General features: G+C 35.9%; 1 protein-coding gene across 2 annotated transcripts; it reads left to right on the forward strand.

The window, feature by feature from the left end:
* Positions 1-1799: 1799 nt before the first annotated feature.
* MYL9_1 (Myosin regulatory light polypeptide 9) lies at positions 1800-16095 on the forward strand. Of its 2 annotated transcripts, none has more exons than XM_035733989.2 (8): positions 1800-3182; positions 3589-3620; positions 6990-7181; positions 7239-7314; positions 7372-7473; positions 8043-8121; positions 8165-8213; positions 11275-16095. In XM_035733989.2, the coding sequence occupies exons 2-8, from the start codon at positions 3609-3611 to the stop codon at positions 11368-11370; spliced, it is 606 nt and encodes a 201-aa protein (XP_035590197.1). In that variant the 5' UTR covers positions 1800-3182; positions 3589-3608; the 3' UTR covers positions 11371-16095. The 2 variants fall into 2 exon arrangements, with proteins under 2 accessions (XP_035590197.1, XP_051074462.1); XM_051209040.1 differs by having other exon boundaries at positions 1800-2155; positions 3066-6465; positions 6510-7181.
* The last annotated feature ends 3765 nt before the right edge of the window (positions 16096-19860 follow it).

Here is a 19860-nt window from a genome sequence, read left to right on the forward strand (position 1 = left end):
ATTGGTCAGAGTACTTGCCTGATGTCTTCTGTCGCATAGATGTCTTGAAATAAAACGTTTAAAAGATTTTATTCGGCTTGAGCTAAGATCTTTTAAAGAACTGTTCATGGAATTTAGTATCTATTATTCCTTATTTTCTACTAATATAACTGTTTTGGCAGATATAAATATATTTAAACACTTAGTGGGAGTTAACAAGAAAAGGTTACCTATCGAAACTTATTCTCTTCAGAGAACATATTGGTTTGTATAAAACAGGTTTGCGTCAGAATATGTTTTAGTTAATGGAGTTCGGATTTATGTTGGCTGTTGCTAAAGCATTGTTACCTTTGAAATTATAATGGATAAAAATAGATTTCGATAGTGTAGTAAGAAGATGAAGATTATCAGAACTATGTGATATATTGGTGCAATACATTTCGAACAATCTGATCACACATATACTTGTTAAGAACATTTATATATAAAAATGAATTGTCAACTAGACTAGAAATGGAGTGTAAGAGAAAACAAGGATAATAAAGAAATAATGTGAAGACAATTTGAAACCTAATCACTCTGGATAATAAGTCAATATTACCAGGGTAGGTTTAAGGTGAGAACAAACTGTTTTTGAATGCACAAAGGGGGTTTGAATTTTCGTATGGCTAAGGCTTCAATAAACCTTAGTACACATCCTTTTCCACTTTTTTACACAACCACAAAAGCAGTGTTAAGATCAATCTAATGGCCTGTTTCGATTATATGTTTGGTAATAGAGGATGATGGATGTTTATCCTCTACTCTTATTGGGTCATTTGATTCTATTTGTTTCCGCAGCCATTTAGGTACATGTTCATACACCCTAATTTGGAGATCACGATTACTCCTCCCTATGTAGGTGTGACCACAAACACATTTAAATTGGAAAACACAGTGGGATGTTAGAAATGTATTACTCTAATATATCACATAGTTCCGATAATCTTGGTCTTCTTATTACACTATCGAAATTTATCAAAGGGACTAATTGCTTTAAAAATAGATTTTCTACTTTAGTTTCTTTAACATTAACCTAAGTAAGAATTATATCGATTAAAATTCGATTGTTTTAACGTTTTAGGTGATGATTCAGTTTGAGTCTTTTCAGGAAAATAGTCATCATTAAAATTATTAAAAGTAAATATATTCTAAACAACTTTGAACTAAACCGTTGTTCAAGCATGTTTACCATACCTTTCACTTTTATTGACGTTTATCAACAAACCTTATTTGAGCATCGAACAAATTATACAACTATTAGAATATTGACCCCATTCTACTCCAATTTGTTGTCAGGGCTAATTACAACAAAGTTTTTAAACTAAAACCAACAGTCTGTGGGAGTAAATAAATTGAGCTAATCACTCATGAAACAGTAACCAAGAGAATTTGATCCCTAATGCTATGTTTGATTATTCATATTTCAACTTAATGATTAGTGTAAGGCTCTCAACTTCACAATAGACTATTGTATGTTGAAAATCTGTAAGCATTTAACAGGAAAGTTTAATGTATAGAGAAACCTTGATTTATAAAGAGATACAATATTGAATAAAAAGACTTGTATTTACTAACTAGTATAAGTATTTTAAAAGTGCACACATAGCTTGAGTTTCACCTTTGAAATAATAGAACAATCTGAGAGTCGCCTGTACAGAGTACAGCCTTGAGAATTTAAATGCTCAAACAGCATATCACACAAGAGTTTTTAAAAAAATTCAATGAATAGAATTAGTATTTATTTAGTCTATGATATACACGTTATCCAATTCAATCAGGTTAAAATCTATATTTGTAAAAATATCATTACTAGGGTGTAATGCAGTCTGATGCTAATATTCACCCAGTTATGTTTGTTATTTTTATAATATTTCATCATTACTATTACCTTACTCCCACTAATGAACTCGATTTTCACTACTTAGTTACTTAACACCGTATATTACGTGCTAAGTTATTAATATTTTTCCAGTTTTCTTAGACATTTATCTTGGCTTTATTCAGCTTGTCAATATTTAAATCATACACGAAGTCAGTCACAGAACAAACTGCTCATTACCATGGTTAAAAACCGTGAAAATGAGTGATGGAGTTTCGGATCCCACTATGTCAGTCAATTTGCTCAGGATTCTTGGTGAGTTTTGCTGAAAGTTGTTTGCTAAAGCGAAAGTTAGGTTCATGCTTTTTTGTAGATTATCTCCAGTTAATACTCCAGTGAATTTAATTATAAAGTTCATTTTTTAGACTTCTGTCTTGATGCTTTTATTAGTTTTGTTTTCTAGAATATTCATAGCGTTTACTTAGGAATAGTCAATCGTATGAACAATGCCCATCACTGTTCTACATTTATTACTCCTTACAAATCTACATATATATTCTCCTGCTGAGATTAATAGATTCATATTATTCTACTGCAATTTTTGCATTTAGTTCAATGGAAACTAGATTAACTATACCCAAAAGATTAGCAGTAAAATATTTCACTTCATTAATATACTATTTGATATTAATAGTGATAATAATAATATTAATTTTCACACAGACCATTTCAGCAAAAGCAAGATAAAGTAATTACTGAATGTAGTAGATAAGGTTCTACTTGATTGCTTTTTTCAATAATCCCAGGTCATTTTGAACAGCTTAAGTGATTTTCTGTTATACTGATATTATTCTAACATCCGGAGCAACACGTTCACTCGTCTATTAACCAGATAAAATACTTTTTTTATAATTAAGGGTGATTCCTACTTAATCTCTCAGGAACATGCAATTTTTAAAATCACTCATCTTTCAATAAGCCATCACAACTAAAACGAATCAACTTATATCTTGTAATGATCATGATTTCCATTTGAATCTTTGTGGTGTTTGAATGAACTAATGATTCGTTTGTACTTGTTGAATGCTTGATTTCGAATTCCAAATACAGTACATTCGTTTTTGTTTATCTAGTACTTCTTGATCCGATTACGTTATTTCTGGGATTCTTAGTTCATACTGTAGTTCAAATACTCCTAATCATCATAATTTTTTTTTGTACATAGTTCTTTTCTAACAGTAAATATTTGTCATGGAGTAATGTAATTTTCCCTTTGGATTTAAACCAATCATTTGGATTCTACAGCCAAAAAAACCAATATAGTAATCGAATATTAAGAAAGGTAGTTTCATTATTTGATGTTTTCTCTACACATTATTGATTTTTGTAAGATTAGGTGAAAGAAAGGTTACAATATTTTCTATTCAATATCATGTATATACAATGTAGAAAACTACTATTATTCAGTAAAGTTTTACATTACTAGTTTACACAGTTATGAATGTTTATTATTGTTATGCCTGTGCACAAATATCACAAGAAAATTTGATTGGACTATATATGAAAATGAATAGGAAATTTACACAGTTAAGAAATGGAATATTACTGACTTTTTTTCAATAATATAATACAAATCTTTCATTGATATATTTCAATGGAACGCCCACGTTCCAGTAATTCCATGTATATATATATTTATCGAATGAAAATTCCATCAATTTTAGAAGCTTCATTTTGTTTTACACTAGTGATTCTGTGTTCAGTTAACATGGGAGAAGAAGTAAGTTAGATTTTGATAATGATTAATATATCATGAATATTATTTTTTTTACCATTTATTCTATTTCACTGGTTGAAATCATGAGTCAGTTGAAGCTAGACCACTGTGGAAGACCTGAAAGCACTGGGGTCCTCGGTTCGAATCTTGTGGGGTGCGGGATCGTGGATGCGCACTGCTGAGGAGTCCCATACTAGGACGAAACGGCCGTCCAGTGCTTACAGGTTTTCCATGGTGGTCTAGGTTCAACTGACTCATGGTTTCAACCAGTGAAATTTCTAAAATCTCCACAAAACCCCTTCTGACATTTATTCTATTGCAAAAAATTATATTGATTACCAAGCGAGTAAAGTTGAGTGTTAAATATTAAATATGGTTAATGGTCAGAATAGTGTAAGGAAAAGGTAAGTACATCTAACTGAATTATTGCTAGTTGTGATAAGGAGTGGAAGTTTTTTTACATATCAAATCTAATAACATAACAACGATGGGTTATTGTGTTTGAGTAACTATATTGAACCTAATACTTTTATTAAATATCAAACTCTGTCATAACTGTATGGAAGAAATATAGAGAGTTCTGTCTAACAACAAATATGTTTATTGAGAAAGATTTCGCCTACGAAAACTAAACAGCGTTACCTACTGTAGTACTGTGAAAGCAATCCTGCTGTTCCAGTTGTACAGTTATAAAACCAAATAATTAAGAGATGATATATCTTACATCATTATATATAGTTTCTTCATATCTTTTGATAATCTACAGCCATATCCCTCTAGGTAGCTACTTTGTAGTTAAATTTACTTTTTGTAAGAATACTTTGATTTTACTTGAGTTATTTGTTAAGAATGTATTGAATAATAGATAAAGAGGCAATTTTAATGAGTTGAATAAATCTTTTCAGGTACTCGTGGTTTTTCTGAGATTTATTTTCCTTCTAGTGGTTTCTTTCCTTTCACAAAAATGGCGATTAGTCATTATTCCTGTTAAATGTCATAAGCCACTTAAACCGTACTATTCCGACAGAATTGCTTGTATTATGTCTTAGACAACTCAGAATACAAGCATTCAAATATTATTAAAGACATTATAGAGATTTAGTCTTTAAAGACTTATACTTTTAACAGCTTTTAAGAAAGTGAACTGATATCAGTCGACTAGGTGCTGCCATTTATCCAGTACTAATTGTTATTAAAATCTTTGTTTACAGAGTAGATAGGAAATTGCAATACAGTGAGTCGAACATAACACCCTATATAACTGAGAAAATAAAATAAAATTTGATTTAACATTCATCTGCTATAAATTATTCATGAGATGACTGGGAAAATCATTAAGCTTGATTTATATGTGTCAACGAGATGAAAAGATCCCACAATATTGAGCAAACTTAACTGATTAGATTAGAGGCGGGAACATTAAAACAAATGGTAACCCCTGGAAATACGTTTGAAAGTGAACACGAACGTGATAACTAGTATTCGAAACCAAATTCAATATCCTTTCAAAACAACATGAGGTGGTGAAGTAGGCTAATTTCTCGACATTAGTAACATAATTGGTCTCACCAGAGTTTAGAATATAGCTTTTACATTAAGTTATTGTTTTCAATTTTTTGATAATTAGGAAACTCAACAAAAGTAAAAAACAATTTTAACTACTGAATTGTTTTCTTAATTATTCACTTGAGATTTCCTATATAATATTCACCAATACAAGAGAATAGAAATTCTAAAATCCCTTATTTAAAACCCCAATAAATGAACTTCTGTTATTACCTTAAACGAAATTATTACTTTATCAGAGGATTATTCGTATTTTTATCGTTACAATTACTGTTATTACATATCATATGTGAATACATAACAAATGTTTAAATGGACAGAGAGATTATTGACTTATTAAGCGCTGAAGTATCCGTATTTACGGACTTTCATGAAATTTTTGTTTAGAATATATACTGTCGCTTTGCAGTATGTTAATTAATTGATCATAGTTGAAATGATCCATTAAGTAGATAGGAGTTTTTAAACATTACCTATTAGTAGTCCTGCTTATTTCACTAAAAATATGTCTAACCAATAGATTAATACATCAAAAATATACTGCATAGAACATTTGGATTATACTATTGTGTCTAAAAATCACTACGAATATTGTCAGTCAATCTTAAATTGCTTCCAACTTTAATTCTGTTCATTTATTTCTACCTAAAGTTTGTGCTGATGATGTCGTTTAGAAGAACGATGAAAGCTCCACGACCAAACCAACCAGCTCAGAGAACAAACCTCCATCAAAATCATTTAGTTGTCGATATTCACCTTCTTCCGTTTTTATTCTTCCCTATCTGAGTAGTTATACACTTCTTACTACACAATTTTAGTAAATTTTATTGATTATCATCTGTGTTGAACTACTGAATGGAAATTTAATCCTTTTACTTCTCTTATCGCAACTAGCACATCTACTTTTCTACTAATAGCTGGTATTTTTTCTGCCTATTATATGTAGCTATGCAATCTACTTCATATTGAGAATTGATTCAAATTGCCCTTATTGGTTAAATAGTTTCATATATCCATATAAATATTCTTGAATATTACAGTAAAGCCTGATAACGATCTCGTTGTGTGCTGTTCTAGTTTTCATGATTACCGCCTATCGAAACATATATGGTGTTCCTTCAAACAATAATTCACGTACATATAACTACCTAAAACTAATCATTATATCAATGGGTCATCAAATAGAATTACAATCTATTTATTCATTTTTTGGAGCCATTGACTACTCAATCAAAATACTTTTTTGACATCAGATAAATATCTGTAGGAGTTTAACTCAACGGTAACACTTACGTATCTGAATAATTATTCTGAAGAAATTTATAGCTCTTTAATTTAGATAACAAATTATAAGTGGATGAGTTTCAATGAAATAACTTACTTTGGATCCTAGAAAGTTGATGCATTACAACGAAGGTGAATTCCTCGTAAGTAACAATCTATGAAATAAGTTTAATTACATCAATCAATATTCAAGTTACCTCCTGTCATTCCCACCCATACCAAGAAATCAGTCTCTTATTCAAATATATTTCAGATAAATTATGCGAGAAAAGAGTCATTTGACGTAGACTGATACAAGTCTAATATAATCTATATTGTTACTTGGAAAATACAGATTCCTATGAAAGATATCTCCATCCTTTTTCTAACCGAATCAGTTAAGTGTTAAAATCACATGTTAATTATAAGTGAGCTATATCATCATTAATCATATCAAAGTTATTAATTTTAACATATTAACTACCTCTATGCAACATATAAACCCATCTTTTTTCTTCTATAACTCATTGAAAATCATTTTAGAAAAAGGAAAAGAAAGAAAAGAAAGAGAAGAAGGAGAAAAAAGAAAACAAAGAAGAAGATGCAGGAGCTCCAGCAGAAGATAAAAAAGAGACAGCAAGTAGTGGAGGCGGTGGTGGTGGTAAACGAGCTCAAAGAGCTACTTCAAATGTTTTTGGAATGTTCCCTCAAAATCAAATCCAAGAATTTAAAGAGGTATACCTCTAATCTATATAATTTTATAATAAAATAAATATCCATATGAATGGTTAGGCCTTTACGTTGATCGATCAAAATCGTGACGGATTTATTGATATTGAAGATTTAAAAGATATGTACGCATCGTTGGGTAAGAATTAACTTTGAAATGTTCAATTTAAAATGAATGTATATCTAATTTACATAGGTCGGACACCAACTGATAAAGAATTGAAAGAAATGTTAGATGAATCACCTGGTCCATTGAATTTCACAATGTTTATCAACTTATTCGGTGAAAAACTAAATGGTAAACTTTTTTGTTGTTGACTCAAGTTAAATAATTCATGTTTATTTTTAACTAAACCACCATATTTTAACAGTTGAACTCATGAGTATCAATCTAAACTAGACGACCACTGAAAACCTGGAAGCACTGGAAGGTCGTTTCTTACCAGCTTGGGACTCCTCAGCGGTGCGCATCCGCGATCCCATACTAGTACAAAACGGACGTTCAGTGATTTCAGGTTTTCAATGATGGTCTAGCTTAAATTGATACTCGTGAATTCAACTGTTAAAATACTACAATCTCCACAAATCCTCACGATGATAAACTACAATAGTTAATTTTAGTTTACTTGTGGAGAATTTCAGACACTTTAACAAAACATATGTCTATAATACAACCTTAATGTTTCGAGTTTAGTAATGTGTGCGGTTATGACTATCTAGTAATATAGATTTCCAGTCTAATATTGTATACCTGTTTATTGCTCCTTGATTTAAATGATTCACGCATAAATTTCAATTCATTTTCAAAGTAACCATTAAAACTATAATGAATAAACTATCTTTTCACAATTTTGTCTTGTGTTTCAGGTACTGATCCTGAAGACGCACTACGTAATGCATTTGCAATGTTTGATCCAGGGAACAAACGATATTTGGAAGAAGAATAGTAAGTGTTTTATACCTTACAATTAATCATAATCATATTTTAGCATCAAAGATCTTTTAGAAAATATGGGCGATAATTTCTCTGCTGAAGAGGTGAGTGAATGAAACTGAATAATAGTCTTTTCTTTGAATACGTAATTTTATAGTAATTTGTTATTTAAGTTTTAGAATTCGAAATTGTTTAGGTTAAATAAAATAGATGTAAGTTAAGGAGAATATTCATAAAGATCAGCTAATGTGTGAAATAAATATATGAATAAGCCAGTGTACATTTTAACTATTTTTGTCAATTCATCTTGGAACTAGACTCCATTTTCTTAAATGTAATATAACATGAATTTATGCTAATAATTATATTCTAATTATAATGTTTGCATATTGAGCTTGAATTATCTATTCCTTGGTAATTATGTCCGAAATTCAAATTGACTGCAAATTTGAGGGTACGGAAGAAACATTTTGTGACTACAAAATGAATTTTGTACTATTTTATTCGTAAACTTCCCTTTTACGTTACTTACTTCATAACCCAGTCGACCAACAGAAGAAAGAGCAAGGGAGAGAGTTGACAGTCTTGTCTGACTCCGGTCCTTACTTGGAATGCATCTGTCACCTGTCCTCCATGCACTACTTTGCATTGTAGTCCGTCGTATGAGTTCCGGATAACGTTGACAATCTTCTCAGGAACTCCGTAGTGTCGAAGAAGTTTCCATAACGTCCTCCTATCTACACTGTCAAATGCCTTTTCATAATCAATGGAGTTGACGTACAGTGACGAGTTCTACTCAACTGATTGTTCGACGATGATCCGTATTGTCGCAATTTGGTCTGTGCACGGCCGATCCCTACGGAATCCAGCTTGTTGATCTCGAAGTTGGGCTTCTACTACGTCTTTCATCCGGTTCAGCAACACTCTGTTAAAGACTTCCCCCGGTGTTGACAGTAGTGTAATGCCTCTGTAGTTCTCACATTTGCTCAGATCTCCTTTCTTTGGTATATTGATGAGGTGTCCTTCTTTCCAGTCCACCGGCACTTGTTCCTCCCAAATCTTTCTGAATTGAAGGTAAAGCATGTTCGTAGTTACTTCGATGTCTGACTTCAGTGCTTCGGCCGGTATGCTGTCTAGTCCTGCTGCCTTCCCGCTCTTGATTTGTCTGATGGCCATTCTGATTTCTTCCGCCGTTTGTGAATTGTCCACTATAGGAAGATCTGTGTGTGCTGCTTCTATGTCCGGTGGATTCATTGGAGCCGGCCTATTCAGGAGTTCCTCGAATTACTCTACCCATCTGTTCGGCTGTTGTTGAAATTCAGTGATTGGCCTGCCTTCTTTGTCTTTGACCGGTCTCTCTAGTCTAATATATTTCTCTCCTAGTTTCTTCGTTGTAACGTAAAGCTGCTTCATATTTCCTTCTCTTGCAGCTTTTTCTGCCGTCGTTGCTAATTCTTCCACGTATTTCTTCCTGTCGGCTCTAATGCTCCTCTTCACTTGCTTGTTTGCTTCTATGTATTCAGCTTGTGCTTGGACTTTCTCTGCTCTGGTTCGGCTGTTGTTAATTGCTACCTTCTTGTTCTTCCTTTCTTTGATCCTGTCCAGTGTTTCTATAGAGATCCATTCCTTATGATGATGCTTCTTGAGGCCCAAAACCTTTTGACACGTTGAAGTTAATGCTTCTTTAACATCTTTCCAGTTGTCCTCCATACTAGTTTCTTCTTCTTTCAGTAGATCCTGTAAGGCTTGGAACCTGTTGTTGAGAGCTATCTTGAATTCATTAAGTTTGTCAGTATCTCGAAGGAAGGCTGTACTGAACTAATGTTATGCTGTTTGTCCAGTTGTCCAGTTCTTCTTTAGCTTCAGTTTTAAATTGGCCACAACTAGGTGGTGATTTGAAGCTATATCAGCTCCTCTCCTGCTTCTCACATCTCTTATTGTCCTTCGGAACTTTTTATTGATGCAAATATGATCTATCTGGTTCTCTGTGGTGTGGTCCGGTGAGATCCATGTAGCCTTGTGTATACGCTTGTGTGGAAATATTGTGCCGCCTATGACCAATTTGCTGAATGCACACAGATTTGCAAATCTTTCCCCATTTTCGTTTCTCTCTCCCAGTCAATCCATGTCGTCCCATGATATCTTCATATCCGATGTTGTCTATTCCGACTTTGGCGTTTAGATCTCCCATCAGAATGGTGAAGTCCTTTCTTGGGCACTTCTCTATGTTTGATTGCAGCCTCTCATAGAATTGATCTTTAATGTCGTCGTTGCTATCATTGGTGGGTGCATAACATTGGATAATATTCATTGTGATCCCCTCCTTCTTTGTTTTGAATGATGCTTTGATGATTCTGGATCCGTGAGATTCCCATCCTACAGGTGTATTTCGTGCTACTTTGGACAGCATTAGAGCAACTCCCTGAGTGTGTGAAGCATTTTCCTCTTCGTGGCTGGAGTATAGTAGCATCTCTCCCGTATTTGACCTTTGTTGTCCAGCTTGGGTCCAATGGGTTTCGCTGATTCCCAGTACTGCCAAGTTGTATCTCCTCATTTCCGTTGCTATTTGACTGATCTTTCAGGTCTGCCACATTGTCCGGACGTTCCATGTACCTATAAAAATTGTTGATCTGTTTGTTAGAAGGGGCATCGGCCTCGTGGCTTCCGAAGGAACTCGGCTTTCACCATGAGGCGTCATAGTTCTTCTAAATGAAGACCTTCTAACTCCCATGGCAGAGTTGAAATGGTTTGAATTATTTTTACTGGTTAGCGTTTTTTTAGCGAGTTAGTTTTCTACGCGATGGGGTCACTAACCCTCCTCCTTTACCCGGGCTTGGGACCGGCAGTAACTCTAGAATAACTACAGGCGAAGTTTCCCATTTACGTACTTATCAATAATGCAGTTACAGGATACTCATTTCTTTGATTCACAGGTTTGTTCACATTAATGTTTTTACCATCCCTTATTTACATCAGCGTTTAATATCAGAGAATTCTAAGTTGAGTGCAGTTTATTTCATAAAACCCTAAGGATTTAGACTAAGATTCGAAAACATTGGACAATTATCTAACACAAATTTCAAAAAAATGTTTCACCTATTTCAATAAATCTTAATTGTAATTTAAATGTATGTCATGCAAACCTTTAATTTTACCTCTATGTAGATAAGACAAACGTGGAAAGAAGCTCCAATTAAAGAAGGCAAATTGGATTACGATGCATTTGTAAATCTCATAAAGAGAGGCAATCAAGACATTTAGGACCAACATTTCTATAGAAAGGGTGAAAAATAAACTAAATTCATTCCCTTGCATATTCAGCCCCTTTTCCTTTTATTATGCTTTAATGAATAAAATTCCCTGTTTTCACGCTAAACCAAATACATGCTTTCCCTCTTTGTTTTAGTTTTAAAAATATTGATGTATGTATTCGATTTCTTTTATCTTTGATGGTTAATATTCTTATTATTATTCTGCATGACTAGAATATTGTTTATGAGAGTTATTTCATTCGTTATTTTCTGTTGGAAGGTCTATTTAGTTTTATTTCCATTCATTGAAACCTTTCCAGCTTTTGTCAACCATTCATTCCGTGCTCGGCTTTAGTTGTTGTGACCTTAATAATTTAACTTATGAGATGAAGCGTCTTAAAGAATCCAATTATGGGTGAACGGCGACAGATACTAGTTATTTTCAGATCTGCTAACTGCTGGTGCTCGAATAATCTAAAAGCCTTATATCTTATAATCAATCTGCTTACTTCGTCGCTCAAAAATCGCCATTCTTCCATTGATTATACTTATTATTAATGGACCAGATTTCCATAGTCTTTTGTATCTATCTTTCTTGTTGTTGAATATCTCTTCACTTTATTCTATTCTTAATAAGTGTGCTTGAGAAAAGAAACTTCGATTTAGCATTGAAACCTTTCGTCACCGATTCTTGTATCAAGCATTTACTCAAAGGAGAGGACATTCCATTCAAATGTCCAAGTTTGTGTTTGGTTTATTAGCGATACAAAATGGTCCTTAGAATATACATTTTTCAGGAGCATAGACTTACAAACGACACGAGACGAATTGTTTCTAGTTTCCTGAAGAAAAGCCTGGACGGTGTATATCATGGGTTAATTTCAGTAGCTAATAAACAATATCAATCATTGGGCAAAAGTGAAATGAATATTTTTCTGCTGGAGACTAACTAATTTCGTTGTGTTATTCTCCATAAATTAAGCGTTGATCTTGAACGGTGATGATCCCAGGTAAATTGAACTTCACCGATTAAAGTATTTTCAATCTGGGTTGGTTCATTGCACTCGAAATGATTTTTTTCACTTAAAAACAAAATATTTATTCATATTACTTCCTATATGTGTGTTTGATGTGACAGTGCGTTTTCTTAAACTTTCAATGTTTGTTTCTTATTATTTTTATGAATGTTCTGTCCCTACGTATTACTTGTACACATTATTTTATGGAACTGTTGGGTGTTATGCGTGTTTTACTTCTTTCATTTTTGCTTTACAGTTGTTTCAATACATTAATCATCTAGTTAATTTGATCGAGTGATGATTTTTAGTTACCAGTGTTATGTATATGAAGGATAAGTGTAGTAGATTAAACGAAAAATGGGCATTTTTAACATTGAACCAGACAGACCATTACATGGAATAATTTACTGAATGAAAATGGGATAAACAACAAAGAGGCTTATAAAATGAACATTTCAAGAATCTTTGAGTAGACGTACCGATAGCTAGACTTTTATGCGAATATGAAAATTTCTGCTTCAACTGTTCAAAGAAAATCTTCAGACGAACTATAGTGACTATAGTTTGTGGCGGTTCAATGGCATAATACCGTCGTTTATGAGCATGTCCAATATGTCGCGAATGACTTTTATGCCTGAAATGTGGCCGAGTAAAGCAAATAGTTCTATTAGAACGACAGCACATGTCAGCAACATTAGACTAAAAAAACACGGTTGGACCACTATCATACAAGCCAGCCCATAGAATCCCTTGAATAAATGGCGTCAGTTTTATCTGACCAGAGCTGGCAGCCAGAACATCATCAATATACACAAATACAAGTCCAGTCTTCTACAGACCTCACCTATTAATTGTTAGAATGTTTGAGCTGCATTTTTTAGTCTGAGTGGCATCTTTCAGAACTTAAACAGACCGAAAGTTGTGGTGACGTCTGGGTGGTAAGGGAAAGTTCTTCATGGGATTAAGCTTATGGTACACAAATGCTCTCAGCCTGAAAAATAAGATGGCGGAGCTCAAAACAGTGGCGGACACAGAAAACTCGGATGTCACTGGCATCTGAGAAACAGAGTCAACGTCATATGTCTATGATAGTGAAATTCAATTGCTTGGTTTATTACTTAATCGGGCTGAACGACCGAACCTTAGGGGTGGTAAGTTTATTCTGTATACGAAAAGCACCTTAACCATACGAGCTGTTAGGACGGTTGTACATGGCTCAGAGACATGTGAACTGATGCGCTGCCGACATTAGATTAGGTGTAGTATGTCACTCTCCAGAATATGCAGTGCGTGGCTTCCTTCACAGTAAATTTAATTCCTGGTCAAACAGGTGTAGGCGACTTTAATGCACCATCTACAAATCGGTGAAACATAGATGTAGAGTCATCAAAAACATTGCGAATCGTTAGAAACCACAATCGCCAATATTTAATCCAGCGCATTAGAGATCCCACGAAATATGACCTAAAAAACTTCTCGTCTCATTGGACATACTCTTTACTCACGGTGATGATGCCAGTCAAACACGTTTCCTCTCATCTTTAGGGAGAATTGGTCGTGCTGCTATCTTGTCCACGTTCTTGGCTGAGATGGCTTTTCAAGCAGCTGTGACACCCTGCCCTAATACATGAAAAGCAGGCATGAAGGCGATAAGACTCACCTGAAATCTGGATAATAAACTCATGGACGTCAGAAGAAGAGGCACAACTTATTTTCCGGCAAACAAACCATAACATTACTCAACATTTTATACATGGACAGTCCCAAAGAAGAAGTGCGGCCATCCCTGGATAGACCAGGAAACCATGACGTAAGAAGAAACGTTGGAACATCTCTATCAGAGTTGAAACAGCAAGTACGATGGAACGTTACAGATCGGTACGAAATAAGTGTGTAGTTTCAATCCGGGAAGCTCAGCGAAAAGAGTAAAAAGCATTTGACCTATTCAATAATCAAGCAGCTTAAAAGACTGTTCTCGTACACAAATTACGGAACAAGGACACCGCATTGGATTCTCAATCTAACGACTGAGCACGTTTGACACCGAAAAATTAACATGGCCGTATGAACTACGTGTTAAAATCTTGAGACTAATTGCACAATATACTGCTGTCATATGACCAAGATGAGTTACCTATAGACCAGAAGGATGCAATTGTCACTCCAGTACAAAAAACAGGTTCAAGACAGCCTCCATCAAGCTACAGACCTGTGAGCCTAGCCAGCGTCGTAGTTAAAATAATCGAAATAATAATCAAGATGACTACAATGGCATTTGCAGAAACCAAAAACTTTTCAAAAAGCGAACAATATGGTTTCTGAAGTGGTTTATCTTGAAAAACAAATTTCCTTATAGCAAGAAAGCACGGGTTAGAGGTTTAAGATATTAGAAAATTAGCGAATATTGTCTACATAGACTTCAGCAAGGCATTTTTTAAGGTGCCAACAAATGGACTACTCTTGAAGCTGCAAAACATAGTGATTGCAGGATATCTCAGAAAACGGACTGAGAATTTCCTGGTATGAGATAGATGGGTAGTAGGGACAAATTCCTAGTGCTTTACCTGGAAATCAGTACTTTGTGGAGCTCCACAAGGCTCAGTCCTAGAGTCTCTACTTTGTATACTGAACGTAAATGAAGTCCCAAGTGTAGTGTAGTCCGCGTTGCTACTCTAATCTGATGATGTAAAAATCTGGTGAGAAATAACAGAGGATGTAGTTACATGTGCACTTCAGGTGACTCGGATATTCTGGATAAAGTACAGAGGGTAGCTACCAGAGCAGTTCCAGAACTTCGAGGTTTGCCATAAAAAGAGAAGCTTGAAAAGCTAGACGTCTTTACTCCGTCGTACCGCAGATTAATATGCAATTTGATTTCGATGTATTCAACTTTAGGAAATGATTTTGGACCTGATATATCCTCTCTTTTTCTTCCTATCAGATTGGGTAAACTCAGAATACATAACACGGGGTTGGAAAAGCCAAGGACAAATGAATTACGAGTGGTATACAGACGTTCACATAGAGACATTGTAGTGTGGCGTCGAGTCACGGTTGACTATGATCACCACTACAAGAAGGTTGCGTGCCAGATACCAGAAGGCTGTTGATAGCTGTAGTCGAGATGTATTTGTTGGCGGTCTCGTGGTATCGACAACTGAAAGAACACCGTAATAAGTTCTGTCTTCAAAAAAAGAAGGCGCACTATTGGTTTGTATGCCTAACACGTAAGGTTGATAAAATTTAAGAGAAAAATAATAAAAATAATATGTGCAGGTTTCCAAATGAAAAGTTAATTCCCTCCCAAATTAAGTATGATTTTAGAACAGACTATTTGTTACGTCCAAGTTTTGCTCGTTCCAGTTACTGAAGTACGGACTATCGATCTACTTGCAAATTACGAACCCAAATTAACAACAGAACCAAGTTCCAATTTAGATACCAAATTTGTTCGTAATTCACAAATAATCGACCAAATGTCGTTCTAACAACAATAATTATAACAATTACAAAACAAACCTTCAATTTTGTAGGTTCCCGGAGCAAAACTCCCAAATATCAAACCAAAGACAAAGAGAGCACCAAAATACCAAACCAAAGACAAATCAAAATGTCCGAAATAATGATATAGACAAACAATTTCAAAAGTTAAGTAAAACAATTACATCCAAAAAAACAGTAAATTATTAATGTACAATAAAAGGTTTTAATCCTCCAAATGTCTTCAGTTCTCCCGTAACACTATTCAAACGTTACAATCTTGAGAATGTTCATATTCCTTAAAGGGCCGATCACTAAGATGTGGCATTCACTAACTGAACACGTGGCTTGATCTCGACCTGTCAACACGTCCGAAAAGAAGTCAGACAGACTGAGAAACTCAAATCGCCAGAACAAGGACAAGCAATACAATTGACTGGCCTAAGCCACGCGCTATTGATTTGGTGGTTTATTACATATCAAGACCACCGTTCACCCTTTAATTGAATTTACTTAAGTTAAAGTATTCTATAAAAATATCGTTTTTGTCTCCGAAGTAGTTTATCGACAGTACTATTGGGCACTTTATTTCCGGTGTATTTGTTCGCAATTTCAGTTTTCCTCCTTTATGTTTCAGTTTTCAGTTTCAGTTTGGGAAGGACAGGAGGCTCGATGGCCTATGTTAGTCCTTACAATGGTGGTCTCGCAGTTGATCCAACTTTCTTTTGAAAGAGTCGACGGATGGAGCCTCAACCACGTGCTGAGGTATTGAATTCCACTCGTTGATGATTCGATGGGAAAGTCGATAGTCAGCTGACAAGTAATTTGTTCTCGGCTTGTGAACTTTTTTGGAGTGTCCACGTAAATTCTCTGTTTTGGAAGACAAGAAAAAGAGGGCATGTTAGGTGCAAATTTATCACTAAGCAATTTGTAGACTGTAATCAAGTCGCCTCTAGTTCTGCGATATGACAACGGGAAAAGGTTCAGCTTGGCCAGTCGAGATTCATACGGAAGCTTCGCTATTCCGGGAACCAGCTTAGTGGCCGTTCTCCGAACCTTTTCCAGAAGCTCACTGTCTTTTTTTAAGCAGGGGCTAGCCGCTTGTATGCAGTACTCAAGTTTAGGACGTACGAACACTGTATACAAAGTCAAAAACGTCTTAGCGTCGACATGACTAAAAGCCCTACGTATTGACCATAACGTTCTAAAACTTTTGGCGGCTATTGCACGGCAGTGTGCAGTAGTCTTTAAGTCTTGACTAACGATAACTCCTAAGTCATTATATGTCTGGACGACAGGTAGCTCAGTGTTATTCATCGTGTATGCATCTGTACCTTGATGACCGATATGCATCACAACACACTTGGAAGTATTTGTCGGCAACTGCCAGGCTTCAGACCATTCAGATAACTTCTTCAGGTCATTTTGAAGTTCTAAGCTATCACTCTTACATCGTATCGTTTTCCATATCTTGACATCGTCAGCATATAGCAAGACCGATGACGATAGGAGACAAGGAAGGTCATTTACATACAAGAGGAATAGCACTGGCCCCAAAACTGTACCCTGGGGCACTCCACTAAGCACAGTTTCCCAGCTAGATAACTTTGAGTTCACCCTTACTCTTTGTTGCCGCCCAACTAAGAAGTCTTTTATCCACATCAATAAATTGCCTCCAATCCCGACTTTTCTTAACTTATATAACAGCCGGTTGTGCGGAACTTTATCAAAAGCTTTACTGAAATCAATGAAGGCGACGTCTACACGTAGCTTTTGGTCCTTAAGAGCGCACCAGCTTTCACGAGCCACTAATAAGTTAGTGAGACAAGAATAACCTATTCCGAAGCCGTGCTGCTTCTCCGAGAGGATCCGGTTTTTATCGAGATACTTAAACAGCTCCTTCCGAATAATCTTTTCTAAGATTTTAACAACCACACTAGTTAGGCTAACGGGGCGGTAGTTCTCAGGTTTGTGTTTCGTGCCTGTTTTGAAGACAGGACTTACTATGGCGTTTTTCCAATCTTTCGGTAAGCGACCCTGCGTAACGGATAGGTTAAAGCATGTACTTAAAGGGCTTGCAACGAAGTTAGATAATTCTTTCAGTAGCCTAGGATGTAATTCATCGGGCCCCGTGGATTTACCTATGTCAAGCTTATTTAGCAGACCAAAGACATCGAGTTCTTTAATGGTCACGCTATCCAGTGTATGTATGGGGGGATCTGTATACGCTGACGAGAAGGGCGCTTCTATGGTATACACGTCGCTAAAGTAGTTTGAGAACGCTTGAGCCTTACCAAAGTCGTCCTCCACTGATGATGAAGCAGTACTGTCTCCCCATAGAGCAGGAATATTTCCTTTTCTCCTTGTCCTTTGGTTTATATAGGAATACAAGCGTTTAGGACATTCTACGGATTCCTTAACAAGTTTTTCTTCGTACAATTTTCTAGACTTACGGACGGTCGAGGCACAAGTATTCCGAGCCTTTCGATACTGAGATTTTGACTCATCAGTCCCCAGTAACCTAAATCTATCCCACGTTTTCCTTTTCTTACGGAGAAGGATACGGACCTCCCTACTGAACCATGGTGGTGAGTTTTTCGGCCCCTTTGGTATAGTCCAAGGGATGTGAGGTTTGGTAACTTTTAAGTATGAATTTCGAAATGCGTCTCAGGCCGTTTCAATGGAGGACTCTGGGTCTATTGTCCAATCTATTACCGATGCTGAGTGCATGATGTCTGGTATGTTTGCTTTCCAAACGTTGGGTCTGGACTGGACTGACGCGTCCTCATGACTGGCAGTTATATGGAAGTCGAAAGTTAAAACTGCGTGGTCACTTTTACCTAAGGGTGGCATATGATGGAGGTTCGCAACATCATCCTCATAGTGAGTCAGTATAAGATCTAATAAGTATGATTCAGTGTCCGGATCGTACCTTGTCGCTTCTTTCACATGTTGCACTAGAGCACATGTGATAAACGCATCAACTAGTTCCTGCTCGAAAGAATTCTCCGACGATTTAGTTCGCAGATTTTCCCAGTCTACCATAGGTGCATTAAAGTCCCCTAGGATTAGACATCGACCACTTTGGGACCAAGTATTGAGACTGCTTAACAGGATCTCATTTGCCTCACAGCTTGGACTGCGGTAGACCAAACCAATCAGCAGCTCTTGTCCCTTGCATTTTAAGCGAAGACTAACTAATTCACACGTCCCACTCTCATGGGATACACTATCGATAATGGCAAATGGGATAGCATTCCTAATGAATAGAGCTACTCCCCCTCCTTTGCGTTTTTGTGTTCTGTCGGCCCTTACTAACGTAAAGCCCTCGAAATCAAGTTCTATACTATCTATAGCCTGTGTCAGCAAGGTTTCTGTTACTGCAATTATATCTGGCTTTGTAGATTCAATCTGTACACTTAGTTCCGATCGCTTATTAAGTAAGCTTCGTGCATTGGTGTAACAGATCCGAAGCCTCTTTAAGTGCCTTCGTGCTTCACCCAGAGTGGCTTCGGCATCATTCTCTGTCGAAGTCTTACAACCCGAAAATTTACAATTTTCAGGTCCTTTTCGCCAGCGTCTAACCTATGTTGTAGTTCTTTCTCGGCTTCCCGTCTTTTAACACGGTCTGCCAACGGTAGGTCCTTTCGGATAAAGACTCCTGAACCCTTTAATTTGTGCCCATTTTGTAAAATTAGGTCACGTTCGTTCGAAGAGCCGAATACTACTTTAAGCGGTCTGGAATGATTTGGTTTCGAGTCCGTTAGACTCCCTAGTCTGTACACCTTTAGCAAGGTGACCCCGGTCATATTTTGAGGCATGAGTTGATTAAGCAGCTGCCTAATCAGTACAATGTCATGCTCAAAACGAGCTTTAGGTTCGGAGCTGTCGCTCTCCTTGATTCCATGAAAAATAGCTTATCTGTCGCTACGATCAGCTTTCGATTTTTCAACCACTTTCAAGGGGGCAGGTTTCTCTTTTATGTCCCTACTTTTCTTTCT

The sequence above is a fragment of the Schistosoma haematobium genome, chromosome 1 (genome assembly GCF_000699445.3).
Source record: "Schistosoma haematobium chromosome 1, whole genome shotgun sequence".
In the NCBI taxonomy this organism is placed as follows: Eukaryota; Metazoa; Platyhelminthes; class Trematoda; order Strigeidida; family Schistosomatidae; genus Schistosoma; species Schistosoma haematobium.